At 41.4% G+C, this 15,716-nt stretch overlaps 1 protein-coding gene across 1 annotated transcript in view; it reads left to right on the forward strand.

Moving 5' to 3' along the window:
- Positions 1–15,716, forward strand: part of CACNA2D3 (calcium voltage-gated channel auxiliary subunit alpha2delta 3) — a 758,781-nt gene that overhangs the window by 238,863 nt on the left and 504,202 nt on the right. Inside the window, exon 4 of the mRNA XM_089781194.1 lies at positions 40–99. Within this exon, the coding sequence (XP_089637320.1) occupies positions 40–99 (60 nt within the window). The remainder of the gene's footprint in view (positions 1–39; positions 100–15,716) is intronic.

The raw sequence follows: 15,716 nt of genomic DNA on the forward strand, positions 1-15,716 counted from the left end.
GCCAGCAATGTACTTATTGTTTTCTCCTTTTTTTTAAAGCGTCTTGTTGAAGCTGCAGAGGATGCTCACTTGAAACATGAATTTGATGCTGATTTACAGGTAATTAGTAATTGTTTTTCTTTAAAAAAAATTACCATTAGAACATATTATAAAGGATTATACAGAATAGCTTTGTGTTTTTACTCCAAGGACTACTGTGGAAAGCCAACCATGTGAGTAATAGAGGGATACTTATTACAGAAAATGGAATTAATGGAAATTGGCTCAGTATATTGAGAAGTTAAGTACTCATGTTTGCATGTTGGGAGACCTAGCTGGTGGATTTTACCCTTTTAGAGGTTTCATTTAAATTCCCTTCATGATTACTTAAGTCAAGATTTTTAAACACAGTAATTAGCAACATGTTTCATACTTGCAAAGTAGTGGGAAGAAATTGCTCTTTGGAGAGTTGAATTTGCAAATGGGCTGGAAATCTATAGGGATGGGATTAGAGTGGCATTGGACTGTGCAAATGGTTTGTGTTTGGATCAATGACTAGTGCAGAAAAGGCTTTTTGACACAGAGTATTCTACCTTCATTGTATCAAAATGGAGTCTTTTTCAGTGTACTGAAGTGAGACTACAAGAAAAGGGAAAAAATGGGAAATATGATAAAAAAATATCGAAAAAGCTTTAAGAAAACAAGGCAAAGCATATAAGATTACAAATCTATCAGACGATAAAATAATAGGAGATAGCATAATAATAAAGTATGTATTGTACCAATACTTCAACATTTAAATTAGTAAATATTTTTCTGTCTGTTATGAATTTCTGTTCCCTTGCCATGTTAGGCAAAACTATAATTTAGATTGGTTTCACTATGTAGATTGTCTTGTAACATTTTCTATGGAAATTCATCAAGAGTCTGTCTGTCTTAATGTTGAGCAGTAAACATAAAATAAATAGATTTAAGGAAAGGGGAGGAAGAGCACACTCTTCTCCATTCTTAGAATCATCACTCTAAGTTCTGTTTTCAGAGCTTACCATCATTATTTTCTAGTCATAACAAAATATCTTTTTATATTAAAAATCTGGTGTGGAATAGTTGATTCCCTATGAAATAAGGCATTAAATCTGTCATAGGAAGTGAATTTCAAGAGTGACCTATTTAGAGTTAAGGAAAAGGAAGGTGGGTTAGAAAGCTTTGAAATTAAGATAAAAATGTTGACATTAGAAGTAGTGATTCTTCATAATTGTATTAGTGTTTTATCTGTCTGGATTTAGATTGCCTAGACTTCTACTGAATTCCCATGGAAAGCTTACTGCATTTCTTTTTCTGAACTTCTTGCCTAGAAGACGTTACATCTGTTGTCTAAATAAATCAGGAGCACATTTATGGATGACTGTTTTAAATGTGTATGGTAAAGCCTCTTCACTGAGAATGGTTCTCACTTTGACAAAGTCCTTCATTTGTTGAGGCTTTGAGGACATTAACACTTTTAGGAAGCCAGTTAAAAGCCATTTGTGTCAGCAGCCTTAACAGGACAATCTGTGTAGTGCTCTGTTGTTTATTACTGCCATGGTCCATTAAAACTAATCAATTGTTAATCTTAGTTTCAATGACCCCTCTGCAACCCTTACTAGGAGATTGTTGTTGTTTATCAAAAATCTCATACCACCATCTGCTCAATATAAAATCAGAATGATTTGATTGTGTCCATTCAAGTTGAAGGGACAGAAATCTTTCAGTAATTTTGCTGGGGAAAAGGAATTTGCAAAGCTTCTTATGCCTTACCCCAAATATGGGCGATAATGTGAAGGGAGTTTAAATCAACAGTAAGCTACACAGCACCATCCTACACTCTTCATCTGATCCGCATTGCTCTTGAAAATTCAAAAGCATATAAAGAAACTATCTTGGTATTTTTTATTGGTCCAGAATCCTTATCTATGCTTTGATGACAGTATAGGCAGTCTTCTATCACTTCATAAGAATGCTGTAAAGGCAATATACAGTTATATTAATATTTGTATTGTTTGTAGAAAAATACCAGGTTAGGGAAATCACAGCTGGAAGATTTCTTTTTATCTCTCTGGAATTCTCTTTGGTCTCTTTGGGTCAACTTCAGTTCATTATGGGTTTTATTCTTAATAACTTTATTGGTTTTATCCTTAGTTATCTTATAAGAATTTTAATAAATACTATAGTACCTTATAATAATCTAAGCATTTAAATGTTTGCATCTGTCAAAGTTAACAACAAAAACACCTGCGGTAAGAGATATAAATAAAAGTGCCCATTATGTGAAAGAAATAAATCAAACTAGGTAATATGATTGTCTAACTCACCAGCATCAAATACTGCATGTTTGATTAATGGCAGTGATGTTCCTCAGGCATATTTGAATTTAAAGCTTTAACTGGCTGAATTTGGCCTTGAGAAGTTCTTTGTTTTAACAGAAAAGTGAACCAAGGAGCTGTAGTTGTAGCAATTTGGGGGCAGATGAACTTCTAAAATCTATTTGCTTGCACTTGGAGATTGGGCATCTAACTGCACTTAATGTATTTGAAAAGCTCTATCAGTCATATGTGCAAATATTTGAGGATTTCCCAATTGTATTAATAAGTGAGCTTCTTAAATTATTTTTCATTTATACACATACTGCCACCAAGTGAAAAACCACATAAGGTAGAACTTCCACAGATTATATACAAAGGTGTGGTGGGAAATCAAAAATAGCAAGAGACGATTGGAGAATAGGAAGTACTTGGCCCAGTGTACAATTTCCTCCTGTTTTCCAATACGATATTCTAGTATTGCTGCCATGGAAGTTGATGGACATTTTGCTAGTGACTCTAGTGGAAGCTGCTGGGTCTTAGCATCTTTGAAAATCAAGCCACTAAATATTGGGCATAAGTGCGGATTTAGGAGCTTTATCTGAGGTGCGTTTTTGAAAATTTCAACCTAAATGTATGTCTGACAGAGGTAAAAATAATTTTTTGGTTTGGAACCAAAGAAAGAATAGGAATTTAGCCATAAAGGCAACTGAACTAAAATGTCTTAGTGGAACAGAAATTGATCCCTCTCCTCCTGCAATCTCCTTACCCATTTGGGAGTTTCCAATATTTATAAAAAGTGTCTATTTCATAGCACTCGAACGGTGATACAAGCTTCTCCACGAACTGCTCTGCCATTGAGCCTCCACCCTGACTGGAGCGACCATCTGTAGGTCAGAGGATAGTTTAGTCTCTGTGGCCCATTCATCCTCTGTCTCTCAGCTGAGGCTGCCAACTAGGGATCAAATTGTGATGTGGATGCCTATCCATAAGGACCTGGCCCAACCTGTACTTTAAAACTTAAGTCAGCCTTGCTATGTCACTCAGAAGTGTGAAAAATTCACACCTCTGAGAGACATAGTTAAGTTGACCTAAGCCTGATATAGACTTCACTAGACAGATAGAAGAATTCTTATGTCAACCTAGTTACAGAGACTTGACGGGGTAGATCAACAATAGTGATGGCAAAAACTGTTCCATCACCATAGTAGATGTCTAAACTATTGTGCTGCAATACCATAGCTGTGCTATTGTAATATTTGTGGAATAAACAGTCCCTGAGAGTGAAGTGATTGCATGAGAGGGGCCAAAAGGGGATTTGAATAAATAGTCTTTTAGACTGATGATGTTATCAGTGTCCAAAGGTTCTGCAGGTTCCTACAGCATCTTCTGCTGGCTTGATTCTCTGGCTATCTCTACCCTGAAGTTAATTTTTTTCCTGGGAACAAATTGCTGAGGAAAGGGACGATACTGCATAGCCCTTGATAACAAATGCATAATGATATTTTATTGATGCATTTATATTGCCTTTTTAGGTATTTAGTTATAATTTAAAGTAATAGACTGTAGCAACTTAGATACGTTACTGGAAAATAATAGGATGAAAGATAATTGGGAGTAACTACAGTACACCATCTTGTTAAATACGTATTCAAACCAGATACATTTTTTTAATATCAATGTACTTGAAAAGTCTATTTACACATTCATTATCTCAGTAATTTTGAATTGATGCACTCAGTGACTAGATTTTACAATCCATTAGTGTTAATATTTTATTAGATGTCAGAAATAAACCCACAACATTAAAGTCTGATCTTGAGAAGTCTTGATCATCTACAATTCACACAGGAACTGCAAGTACTCACCATTTCACAGGATAAACTGTAGAATGCCTTTCTGAAAAATGGGTTCTTCAAACAGCAATGTGAGGTCCTGTGTCTATTGTATCTCACTGATTCCTTATCAACTGTGCTGCTTACTCTTCAAAATCAAAAAGATATTTTTCTAAATGCCAGATCTCCAAGTCTGTCAGCTACATCTATATTGCACCATTAACCTCCAGTCACACAGTGAGGCAGCAGAAGTGTTACCATGGCCTACAGAATTTTCATTATCAACAGATGATGGTAGAGAAACCCAGGATGGATTATCAGAGCTAATCTAAATATTGAGCAAAATGGATATGCAATCGGAGAGAGACAATAAATGTAGAATTTCACAAAATCACTTTTAAAAAAGCGATTTGCACTTTAAGGATGGTGATGATAAAGGAGAAGAGACAATAAAGGCTGCATTTCTATTTCTCCAGATAATGAGCTGTCTGTACTTTGAGTCATAAGATACACCTTCGGAGCTGTTTTTAATTATCACAATGTTAAGAAAAATATTGTGTTGTAATTTTTTTCTGTTACACTGTTTTACAAACCTGCCTTGCTTGTAACAAAAGATTGAATTGTGCAGGCCTTAATTCAGTAAAATTTCTGTTGACTTCATATGTAGGGCTTCTTAGTTTGTCTCCCAATTGCTTTTATATTAGAGCTGCAGCAAAGTGACATCCAGATTTAAGCTCTGAAGAACAAACCTTTCAATCATTGAGCTTATTCACTGTTTCCTCTGCTTCTTGGAGCTGTAAGGAGGAATGAAAAAAAATAAATGGCCTCTAAGCTATCAACTAAGCAGTGAATTTCAAACTGCTACTAGCTGAAAATTCTCCAGTTACTCAACACATAAATAACCTTCAGAGTGAAATCCTTACATCACATTCACAGTGCATGCCTGAGAGGGCTTATGTATCAGAGAGAGCATGCAGAGACATGGGACTATGGAACAATTTTGGATGCTGTTCCAAGATTTTATATCTGATTTTTATATCTACAACAGCTGACTACAAAAAGAGATTTTTATGAGGCAAACATAAATAAAGCACAATTAGTTATTTCCTAGAAGGAATTACTTTGTTCTCCACTAGCTTTTCAGCGCTGTATTTTTTTTTTTAAATCAAGGTTGATTATCAGTCAGACTTCCCTCTTCTCTCCTTTTTTAAATTTACATTCCATTGAGTTTCTAATAATAATCAATTTCAGGAATACAAACAACTTTAATCCAAAGCATTTTACCAGAGTGATTTTATTTATAGTAATATTTATATTCATCATCTCCCTTTCACAAAATGTGGGTTTAACTTTATAGAGAGATACAGCAATGCAGATATTTCAGTGCATTGTCTCACAGCCAGGGATGCAGTGCAGTGTTCTTCACAAAGACAGCAACAGGTGCTCTGCCATTATGTTGTTTGTTCTTGACTACCATGAAGTTTTGCTCTTTATGAAGCTCCTACAGCACGGTACTTTCTGCACACTTGGTTCAAGTGCTATCTTGTCAGCACAAGGCTACAGCTGCAATGTACTGCCAGAAATACTTTGCTTCTCTTTTGTGTGTATGTGTGGTGTGGCACTATTGCTGGGGGAGAGGATGAACTAGATAATTATGACAGATACCACAAAGGATGGTTTGGTGTTTCAGTATAAAACTTGTCATTGGTTTCAGAGATATCAATGTTAGTCTGTTTCAGCAAAAACAAGGAATCTGGTGGCACCCTAAAAGTGTTAGTTTTTAAGGTGCCACTGGATGCTGTGTTGTTTTTGTTTTAACTTACAATTGGTACATAATAGAGGATGTGTTCATTTATCTTTTGATCTTTGTTCTTTTCAGATGTATCTTATAATGCACTTATGCATTTCATTATGCATCCAGATTTACATACATCTAATGCAAATATAGTGCTATTGCCTGGTAATATTTACTGTAAATTATTTGTAGAAAAGCTGAATCCTGAGATTTTTTTATAGAATTGTGTGATACCGCAATTAATTTAGTCATCTTAAAATGGTTCCTCCTGCTTTTGTTATGTTCCTCATTGCAAGTGCTAGCTACACCTTTTAAGGGTCTGCTGTTTGTATTTTTGTCTTGGAAGGTTGCCTTGGGATGTTTTGTATTGTTACCGGTCCTCAACATTAAAATGTCATGAGTTAGTCCCCCAAAATCATGACATTTTAAATAAAATATTATATATTTGCCTTCTGGTGTTTCAACTTCTAGGGTACATTCAGTTATATTTTCACACTGTTTATCCACAGCCATAAGGATGAGAAATTTATTTTTTTTTAGAGACATATAAGCTGAGATTCTCATATGTTCACATTAATTCAGCAGTTGCACACCAATTAGTAAAACACCAATTGTTGTTATTAGACTCTTGATAAAATTATGAGAGTTGGCAACATTGAATCCTGTCTCGAAAGAGGTGCCTCGCAAAACTATATAATTTCTTACAGGTCAGATGAACACTTACGTGTACAAACGATTTGGCATTGTTGAGACATCAGGATAATGCTGTACATAACAGGACTGCTGCTTACTGTGAGCACCCCATCCTCTCTCCAGGTCCCCTTGCAGGCATCCTGTCCCTGTTAGGCCTCTTCCGCAGGCCTCTTAAGAACTCCCAGGCTTTCTCTGGTTAACAGTCCCTCTGCCTGGGACTCATCTAATACCAGAACCAGTTTAAAACAACTCATCCCAACAAGATAAATGAAAAAGTCCATACTTAACTTTGGCGTTTTCTCTCACACCAACACTCTTCTTTTATCCCGGTCTGATCTCCCACCTCCTGTCTGTCTCTTGCTGGGTCTGCTGTCAAGTCCTAAATACAGTCATCATCTTCAGCTCCTCCCAAGAGCTTTTAGCTCACTGGGCTTTACCTTCTGAATTCCCTGGTATCATGGTGCAAGTATAAGTTATCTTTTGATTTTTGTTACTGTCAAATGTACCTTACAATGAACTTAAGTATTTCATTATAAAACCTACAACTTATGCAAATACAGTGCTATTTGCCTGGTAATAACTGCTGTAAATTATTTACAGAAATGCTGAATCATGGGGATGCTTATAGAATCAATTGTGCGATACAGAAATTAATTCTGTCATCAGTCATGCAGCATCCACCAGCATAGCTTCGAACTGCCTGAGTTTTTCCCTTCTGCTTTTTATGGGGAATTGTTTAATTCCCCTCAAGTGGACCTCGTTCCATGATCAGTTTCCAGCCCATGGGGCAAGCCACCCTGTTATGCTGAACAAGAAGGAACTACTCATATCAAGCTGAAAGGGCCCCTTTTTCCATTAGCAATACTAAAATAGGCACTGTGCTAAAATTTGCTTTAACATGGCAATCTTGGTGCTTTTTAAACTGCATTTGCAGAATAATGATGTGACCAAATGCTAAAATGAGATTGAAATGCTTCATACATGATTGCAAGTTACATTATGATTCACATGATCTTAGATTGCAGGCCAAAATTTAATGACATTTCCTGCATTCCAAATGGCTAGTTACTTCCAGCAGTGCAGAATATCCTCAGCCAAGATGGCCACCATTCCTTACAGTCTCTACACATTGAAATGTGTGTCTCCAGTAGAAATAGCCATCACCTCACATGCTTTTCATTGTATTTAAATCTCATAATTGCTCACATAATTGTTTAAAACACAGCTAAAACACTGTGTTCATTATTTCAAGTTTCAGATACAACTTGGTTTAGAGTTGTGTTTTGTTTCTAATAGCATTATCTGCATGTTGAGCTTCCTTGAGGCAGAACGAGCCCATTTTGGTACTGAAGTTAATTAAACCTGATCATTGTTTAAAATTTATCTGGGATCAGGTACGTTATTTTGCCTCGCCTTTTATTTTCACACATTGCAGCCCTCCAAGAATGTGGAAATTATTATGGACATTATTATGACCTGCATTGTACAACTGATGGCTGGGGGACTGCCTGATAGTTTAAGTAAATAAAGTTGTATTCTAAATAACCCATGCCTATTGCCAGCCAAATTGAAAATTTCACAGTGCTCATGTGCCTCCCAAAATGTTATTTGTTACATATTTATAAGAAAAAAATACAACCAGAATTACAGTAGAATGAATTTGATGTAATGTTTTAATTGAAATCTGAAATATAAATATACAAGAGTAACTCACTTGTGGCTACAGTTCTACATTAAATTCAGACATTAAAAGAAATGAGAAATCTGTCTTAATGTAGCTCAATCTGCATGTCACATCAATAGTATGTGTGCGTATGTTTCCAAATTGCGCATATCAGAGGTATTAGTGAACATTTCTGTGTATATCAGCAAACATGAGAGGCTGCTGCTGGCTAATCATTCTTGGCAACTTGTGTATATTTTCCAGCATGGAAGACTCCACTTCCAGTTCAGGCAAATAATATTCTAACCCAAGGGTCATGACTTTCCATCTGTTTGTACAGTGCCTTGCACAATAGGACCTAATCCTGCTTGGCTCTGTGACCAGTGCTTAATTTATCCTAGCGTTTGTCAGGCATGAGCCCTGGCTAGTCTTGACAGTTCATAATCCTGGCACTTTGGGGCTTACTGTACTAGTAATGAATGTAAAAAAAATTGCTTGCACCCCAACAACCTCTTTGATTACAATTTAAGCACTGTTTGTGGCTCTAATCCTGCAAAATCCTGTAAACACATGGACAGTCTCATTGTGTGCAATAATATTGATTGATGATGAAGGTAAACATTTTAAAAAGCACAAAGATGAGTTAGATTTTCAATAGTTCCCCCGAGAGCCTTTGGAAATTTCTCTCCTGAGACTGTATTGTTTTATTTGTTTCAAATACTCTTCAGCGTAAATTGTAACAGCTCTTAGAAGTATGATGATTAATTTTCTCCTCTACAGATTATAGTTTCTAGATCTTATGCTACCACTAATTATGTTGTTGATATGAAAAGATGGGGAATGGGAGGGAGAGAGAAGAGAAGCAAAAATAGTAGATGTTTACAAAGGGCCTGATTCTGAGAGGTGTTGAACTTCTACCTCTCCCATGAACTTTATCGTTCAGGCTCAGGACTCAGTAATGGAGACAAGGAGGCTTATTTGCACATTTACCAAATTTAGAAATTAAGGCAGTCAATAATAAAAGTGGTCCAAGGGTCCTGTATAACAAGTTTCTCATTACACAGTGTTACAAACCAATGGATGTCAGAATTTGACCATTTTATATTTACAAATTAGCTTATTTATAATAAATCTTCATGGCTTAGTAATAAATGTCACAAAGTATATTTTGTAGGTAGTGTTGTTGTAGCTGGTTTGGTCCCAGGAGAGTAGAGAGAGAAGGTGAGTGAGGTTGAACCTCTCTGGCCCCGCAGCCTCAGAGCATGACCAGTGCCGAACAGGAGAATTTGCCAAACCACAGGAGGTCAATGTTGTTGTGAGTGGTCTCTTTTTCTTTTAATTTTTCTGAGGTGAATAATTGGAATAATGCTTGCCATGTTGCTTATAAATGTACTGATACACCTTGTATAAGCCTATGCCTAGGCAAGGTTTATCTGCTCTCTTCATAACAAAGTGTTAGTGTTGTTACACAATTTTACTGTATTGGCACAAAGAAATAAGTAGATTAAGCATAAAAATCATGCTTGCGCTTAGTCTGGGAAATAAAGCTTTGTCTACACTATACAGCTTTTAATGACAAGGTTGTGTCGACACAGCCCTGTTTCTAAAATCAGTGTGTGTAAATGCTGTCTGTCAATACTTTTGCCTCCAAAATACTTCTAGCCTCCATAAATGATCATTCACGGTGAAGTGGCCGATCATCACTCTCTATCTGACACAGAAGCAGGTTCAGTGAAATATTTTGTTAAAACAATGGTGTATCAGTGATATCTGACTTCTCTACAGCACTGATGATACCATCAATATTTAGGTGGGAGTTGTTAGGTTTGTGAAGTTGTGAGGTGATAATTAGGGAGGTTCTGCTGAACAAAGATAATGATCAATAGATAGTGGGGGAGAGATCACTTTTTAAACAAAGACACCAGTCCGTCTTCAGTCCTGGCTGGTTGTGCTGGTTTTACACATGATTCGCTTTTGCTCTAATCCAAAATTAATACTAACAGTAGCAGGAGTAGCAGCATGAGATGCACAATGTGCAATCTCTATAGCTTTTAGAAGGCTTCCATACATCTGTATGTACTGTATTCCTAAGCTTTATATGGTCTCCGGGTTTTTTTTTCTTGTCTTCTTTCTCTATTTTTTCTTGTTGTGGTGGAAGAAATTGTGAAAGGAAGTAATTTGATGCTATATGGATATATCTAAGAGATGTAAATGGACTGATTATTTTCTTAGTTAACTTGGTATAAATGAGGAGTAAATCTCAGGCAGTCAGAAAAGGTACACTAGTGTAAATCTGGTGTTGGTGATAATTAGGCACAGAATTTAGATGATAGATCATTTTCTTCTGTGCCATTTTATGTATCTTCTCTTGTGGGCAAGACTAAAGCTGGTTTCTTTTATTGATAAAGGATTCCTGCAGCGTTCAATTCTTTTGTAAGCAAAAAGGGATGTTTCTCATGGTCACATTGGCTGTTATATGCAGCTACGCTCTTGTCTAAACCCTGTCTATGAATCATTGCATTTCCAGATAAGCCTGGACATTACCTTTTGAATTCAGCAGGCTTTACATTATGGTCTGTCTGTAAATGAACTCCAGTAGGACCACATAAAACTATACACTACTTTGTGAACTAGGATTATAATGTCATAAACAGTGACATCATTGTATACGCATGTACACATATAATAATGATTATGGCAAATACAAGCTTAGATGCTGTCTGGAAAATGCATATTCCAGGTCCAGATTTGTTATGAACTTTCATATTCTACATATGGAATATAACAACAAAGAGTTTTTCTATTTTGACTTCTAGATGAATGAAATGAGGTCAGGAAATCTGTTAAAGTTTGTCTCATAAAAAAATGTTCTTAACCCGACTACCTTGTTTTAAAAGTAGTTCCTTTTGTTACCTGCACATTTAAATAGATTGAATTTCCTGATGGTTGTGTCTCTGACGGAAAGCATTAACAGATTTCTGTAATTGATTATAGTTTAATGATGCATAATGGCAAGGTCTGTTTTCCATTACTATTACCCTAGATGTTGAGCTAAAACTCTGCCTTGATACTAGAATGTGTATTGATGTACCGAGGTGTATTGATTAAGAAACATTTTACCAACATAACTGGCTTATGTTAACTAAAAACATGTCTCCCTGATTTTGATCATTCATGCTGTATTTTTAGCTTCATAGAATCTTAGACAACTACAGCTGGGAATAAACTGGCTTTTTTGTTGTTGTTTTATTTTAAACATTGTTCTTTCTAACCATGGTCTTTCAACTAATTGCCTACAAGAAACTTAACAGCTGATGTGCTGAGACCACTGTTTAGCACGGTGACCAATATTGTCTCATTGTTTCCTTGTGCTCCACATCTGTCTGTATTCAACTGTTGCCTCTTATCCTAAACATAAAATTTATCAAAATTATCAGGTAGCGTGTAGCAAGCTGGATCATAAATGTACTGCACTTCAGCAGGCAGCACACTGACTACCTCTGTGCACTAAAAGGGCATGTCTATATTGGAGAGTTACTGCAAAATAACTCCTTATTTCAAAATAACAAGGCAAGTGTCCACACTACCAAGCCTGTTGTTTCAAAATAATAACTCCTTCTTGTGAAGAGGAATAATGCTTATTTAGAAATTGTTGTTTTGAAATAGCATTAGTATGGACACTCAGCTGCTGTTATTTTGAAATAGTTGGCCTCCAGAGGCCTCTCATAGCTTCCCTTGTGGCCACTCTGGCCACACAGCTAACAACTCCAGCTGCATGCAGAAGAGAAAAAACTTGTGGCACCACACCAGCCCTGCCACTCCGTGCCACATAGTGCCCTCCTTTTGTGGGGCCATGGAAGACCCCAGCACTCTCTCTGAGCCCCCCATGGCTGCCAGCAGCCCCAGGTCAGGGCAGAAATAGGCACTAGCCTGGACTGAGGTGGAGATCCTGGATCTCATCGAGATCGGGGGCGAGGAGACGAATATCCAGGATCTCTGCACTAAGAGTGAAATGCCGAAGTGTACAGCAGAATGGTCACCAGCCTAGCCCAGAAGGGCACAGCCGCTCTCTGGACCAGGCGCGAATGAAAATAAAAAACTCCGTCAGTCATACACCAAGGCCGGGGAGGAAAGTTCCTGCTCTGGGGTGGAACCGCATGCATGCCGCTACTATGAGCATCTGTATGCCATCCTGGGGGAGGGGGGGAGGAGAGGGCAGTTACCTCCCTCACCCTTGTCATAGCCTCTGGACAGGACACACCCATTGTAAGTCTCCCCAAGGGCGGGGTTGTAGGGGAGGATGACAAGGAAGAGAAGGAGCAGGCCAGCCTGGATACCATGCCCTCCAGCCAGGAGGTTATCATCTGCCTGGAACTGGTTCCCCGCTCCGAGGATGTTTCCCAGGGCTTGGACGAACCTGGGGCAGGCAGTTCAGGTGAGTTCTGTCACTTTCCCTATACACACACAGGGGCAGGCAGCAGGCGGCGAGGCATTGCATGTTCCTTGCTTGGCCTTCTTGGCCTGGGGCTCTCACAACAGCTTGTGCACATGGAGCACCAAGTCTGGAGCACTCGGCTCCATGATGCAGTCACATTCCCTTGCTCCTTCTCACAATGTTCCTGGAGAGGCCGGCTCTTCTCTCAACTCCCTGGTGGGACACCTTTGCATAACAAGTCATCACTAAGGAGGCTGGGGTCATGGAAACACACAGCACTGCTGCACAAGGCACAGGATCATGCCCGCACTCTTGGGCAGCATCCACTCCCTGTCAAGCTTGGTGATGTGATGGAGACTGAGCTCCTGCATGGGGAATCTGCTGGGAGAAGGAAGAGGAAGGGACTTCATTACCACTCTCTCTGGCAAGTAGTGTTTACTGCTTAGACACCCCTCCTAACTCCCTCCCCCCCCTCCTCCAGTGAGCAGGGATAGAAGTAGTCTGTGGGACTCCACCACTGCCAGACCCGGCGTGTCCAGGACACAATTGGAAGCTGAGCTGCGCCATCCCCCCACTCCCGCCTGCAGGCTCCTGGCCTGGCCAGCACATCCCCATGCCTGCTTATCCCCGGGATGTAGGAGTGGTGAGGCTCCCCTGGGATGTCCGTGCCTCTGCTGGAATGTGCCCACTGTTTCAGCAATAGATGGCCTTCCTCAAAGCACATCGCCATCGTCGGAACCAAGACCTTGGTGTTGGCTCAGATATTAGGGCTAAGTTTCATGCACACTGTCTTCTCGGATGACTGACCTTGTCACTTGTCTTCACAGCTGAGCCAGCTGCGAGTGTGGTGCATCCACCACCTCCCATGCTATCCTCTCAACCCTGCAAGATCTGCAGGTGGAAGCAAGCTCATGAGGACAAGGTGCGGGAATACCTGGACTGACTCCATTCCCTCAGTTGGAGCTTTGATGAGGACCACCAAGAGTGCTAAGCTGACTGCAATCTGAGGAAGACCATGTGGGAGCAGCTCTCCTGCCAGCACGAAGCCATGTGCTCCTCTGTAACATCCATCATTGAGTGCATGGTCACATGTATGGAATAGTCCACCAGTCACCTCTCTACCCCCGCAACTCCCAACTCCCAGCATGCTCCTCACCCCCACCTCTCTGGCCTCTCCTCCTAGCCTCCCAAGAGCCACCAGGGCCCATGAACATGTGGTGGTGGGACCTCTCAGGCAGTCGAAACCTCCTGAGATATCTGAGGCAGGCGCCAGCCCCATTCCTGAGCCCCCTTCCTATTTTATCCCCACTCCCGGTTCTTTTCCTAGTCCCTCCCCCTGTTGTATATTCCCCTAATAAAAAGTGACAGTTGGGGATTTTTTCCAAATAAAAAGGCTTTTTTATTTGGTCTGCAGGGGAAGGAGAGGTGTGGGAAGAAAGGCACATGGGGCAATGTAGAAGCTCCCTGTGGGGAGATCCTAGGGAAAGACTCACAGGGGGCCTTAGCTGAAACTCGGTCAAGGATTCCCAGATGAGCACAGCTCTCTAAGTACTCACTAAATGGCAGCAGTGCCCGGCTGCTCATAAGCCCTGGCAAGCTGCTCAGCCTCTGCCTTGAACCCTGGCAGGAAAGTCTCCCCCTAGCTCTCACAGATGTTGTGGAGTACACAGCAGACTGCCACCATCTGAGGGATGTTTCAGCTGCCAAGGTCCATGCAGATAAAGAGACTCCTGAACCTCCCTTTGAGGCAGCCAAAGGCACACTCCACCACCATGCGGCATCTGCTGAGCCTGGTTTTCAAGTGTTCTTTGGTGGGGTCCAGGAAGCCCATGTAGGGCTTCATCTGCCAGGAGAGCAAGGGATAGGCTGTGTTGCCCAGGATGAACATTACACTGAGGTCCCCAACCCTGATGATGTAGTCAGGGAAAAAAGTCCCAGTGTACATCCTCTAGAAGAGCTTTAAATTCTGGAAAAAGTGAGCATCAGGTGCTTTCCCTGACCATCTGATGTAAATATCCATGAAGCAGCCTGTAAATATCCATGAAGCAGCCTGTTATGGGGTCCACAGGCCCACCCCGCCCTGGGCAGTCACACTACCACGTTTGCCGCCCCGGAAGTTCCCAGTCTCCGTGACGCGGCACCGGGTCGGCCCTCCTGGCGGTTGCCCAGAAGATCCCACGAGCAAGGAGGTGAGGGGGGTCCGGGCCCTCCCTCTCTCCAGACCCCAGCCCAGGGCCGTAAGGCGAGGGAGATGCTCTTCTCTCCCCTGACCTGGCTGATGGGGCACAGAGCCGCAACGCATCAACCCTCGGGCTCCAGTACACCCGCCCTGGGCTGCTTCCTCATGCCCTCGCTCGTCCGCTCACCAGCCGGTTGGTCCCGCTGCCTCCTCGCGTCTCTCAGTCTCTTCCTCCAGCGTCCTCCTCCTCGTCCCCCCTATGCTTCTGCTTCTACTGACTTTATACCTGGGGAAGGTGCCGCCCCCACCCCTCCAGAGCACTCACTCCTGTGCTCGTCCACAGCTCCAGTTTCTCCTCCCCAGCTGTTTCCCCTCACCCCCAGCGTCCTCCCTATCTCCTGCAGCTGTGAGGCATAGGGCTGGCTGGGGCGTCCACGGGGCTGCCCGCCCCGAGGCTGGTGGGGTGCCGTTCCTGCACCTTGTTGTCCCCACTAACCTTGCCGCGGGGGGGTGCTTCCCCCGCGATGCCCCGGGCTGCGTCCCTGGAGCTGCCAGCCAGGCGGCGTGTCCCGGCTGCCCCGCTGCCTGCGTCCCCGGCGGCGGCGGGTCCAGCCGCGGCGCTTCTTTCTGCCCCGCTGGGGGGGGCACCCTCGGTGCAGGGTTGCCTCACCCCGTCACCGCCCTCCCCCATGTTGCTCGGGGTCCCGCCAGCTCGACCGCCTGCCGAGCGGCGCGTCCCGGTTATCCCACCGGACGCGTCCTCGGCGGCGGCGAGACAAGCCTCGCCGCTTTCCCCTG

This window comes from Pelodiscus sinensis, chromosome 11 (genome assembly GCF_052426305.1).
Source record: "Pelodiscus sinensis isolate ZL-2025 chromosome 11, ASM5242630v1, whole genome shotgun sequence".
NCBI lineage: Eukaryota > Metazoa > Chordata > Testudines > Trionychidae > Pelodiscus > Pelodiscus sinensis.